Here is a 1,725-nt window from a genome sequence, read left to right on the forward strand (position 1 = left end):
TGTTTGGGGCCTTCTCTTATCCAGAATCTCCTTCACGCCAAAACGAAGAGGACACAATGGGAGATCTGCTCACATACAGGCACACCAGATGTGGACCAATCACGGACCACGGTGGTCCGAGTCATACACAGCACACCAGACTATCTGGCACCCAGGATGTCTATTGGAACTGGACAGTCCAATCCATATCCTGGAAGCACACACACAAGGAAGGCAGAAGCCTGCGAAAGCTTGGCATTTTGTGGGAGAATGCATGCCCAAATAAGGACTAACCTGGGTTGGCATGACCGGGGGAAGGCAAAGGGGCAAGATAGCCAAAGGACAGGACAAAGAACCTCGTGGCATGGCCATTTTGTAGCCAGGCCACTTTCCTATGCCAAAAGCGGTAAGAGCAGTTTGCATGGCAAGAAAGGGTTAAAAAATATGCAAAAAGATAAACTGCCACCTGCACTGTCGAAAGCACATCTGCGCTTCTCCTATAAAATCCTTTGAGGGAGTCTAGGACCTTTGTACTGTAAGGTACATTGTGCACTTGTAACATGTTGCAGAAAAGTTGCAACATTGGAAGGGACTAAGGGAAACAAAGTCTCACAGTACTGACTGTCTTTAAGGGCATGTCTGTTTCCACATAACAAAGTGAGCGAAAGCCCAGGGGAGTGCAGCTGAGGACTGTGGTTCACTTGTAAAGTCAGACTATGGTGTTTAAACAGCAACAAAAAGCTCTTTTCCTGCTTTAGCCGTACGCTGAGGAACCATGCCGGCCAAGGGACCACTGCAGTCTGTCCAGGTCTTCGGACGAAAGAAAACTGCTACTGCTGTTGCTCACTGCAAGAGGGGGAATGGCCTAATTAAAGTAAATGGAAGACCTCTGGAAATGATTGAACCTAGGACTCTTCAGTACAAACTTCTTGAGCCTGTACTTCTCCTGGGCAAGGAACGCTTCGCTGGGGTTGACATCAGAGTTAGAGTGAAGGGTGGCGGTCATGTTGCACAAGTTTACGCTATACGCCAGTCTATTTCAAAGGCGCTTGTGGCTTACTATCAAAAGTATGTTGATGAAGCATCCAAAAAAGAAATCAAGGATATTCTAATCCAGTATGACCGGACCCTGCTTGTGGCAGATCCTCGTCGGTGCGAGTCCAAGAAATTTGGTGGACCTGGAGCACGTGCTCGCTACCAGAAATCCTACCGTTAAATGTTTTACACTTGCAATAAATCTGAAGTGCGAATTTTTTTTTAAAAAAAAATAAAAAAAAAAACAGCAGCAAAAAGTTGGGGGTACACAACTGGAGGAAAAACGTCACATTAATGATATGATATGATATATATGATAGTTTATTTATATAGCGCCTATACACAATGTGTTTCAAAGCGCTTCAAGGCAAGGGAGGGAACAAGGGAAAATACGACATTCTTACAGGCCATGAACAGTAAGGATGTGAAATTAACTATCGTACTCGGCCTGACGACATTTCAGATAGTGCAAGAGCTAAGACATAGATAAGGAAGGGAGCGGGAGAGTGGGAAGGAAATGGAAACCGACTGGCGACTACCGTACTAGTCCTGACGACATTTCTGGTAGAGCCGGAGGAAAACAAAAGGTGAGGGAGAGGGGTGCAGAAAGGGAGGAGAGGAACAAAACAAGCGACTATCGTACTAGGCCTGACAACGTTTCATATAGTGCTGGAGGGAGAGGGGTAACAGTAAGGGGATGGGGGAGCGACA

At 46.3% G+C, this 1,725-nt stretch overlaps 1 protein-coding gene across 1 annotated transcript; it reads left to right on the plus strand.

The window, feature by feature from the left end:
• The first annotated feature begins 725 nt into the window (after nt 1-725).
• Nucleotides 726-1,231, plus strand: LOC138467881 (small ribosomal subunit protein uS9). The gene has a single exon (XM_069608179.1). The coding sequence runs from the start codon at nt 755-757 to the stop codon at nt 1,193-1,195; it is 441 nt and encodes a 146-aa protein (XP_069464280.1). The 5' UTR covers nt 726-754; the 3' UTR covers nt 1,196-1,231.
• The last annotated feature ends 494 nt before the right edge of the window (nt 1,232-1,725 follow it).

This window comes from Ambystoma mexicanum, chromosome 4q (assembly GCF_040938575.1).
Source record: "Ambystoma mexicanum isolate Mex_15411 chromosome 4q, UKY_AmexF1_1, whole genome shotgun sequence".
In the NCBI taxonomy this organism is placed as follows: domain Eukaryota; kingdom Metazoa; phylum Chordata; class Amphibia; order Caudata; family Ambystomatidae; genus Ambystoma; species Ambystoma mexicanum.

Bases quoted from the DNA above. Each gene is read 5' to 3' on its own strand.
- LOC138467881 (XM_069608179.1), top strand. From the start codon at position 755: ATGCCGGCCAAGGGACCACTGCAGTCTGTCCAGGTCTTCGGACGAAAG.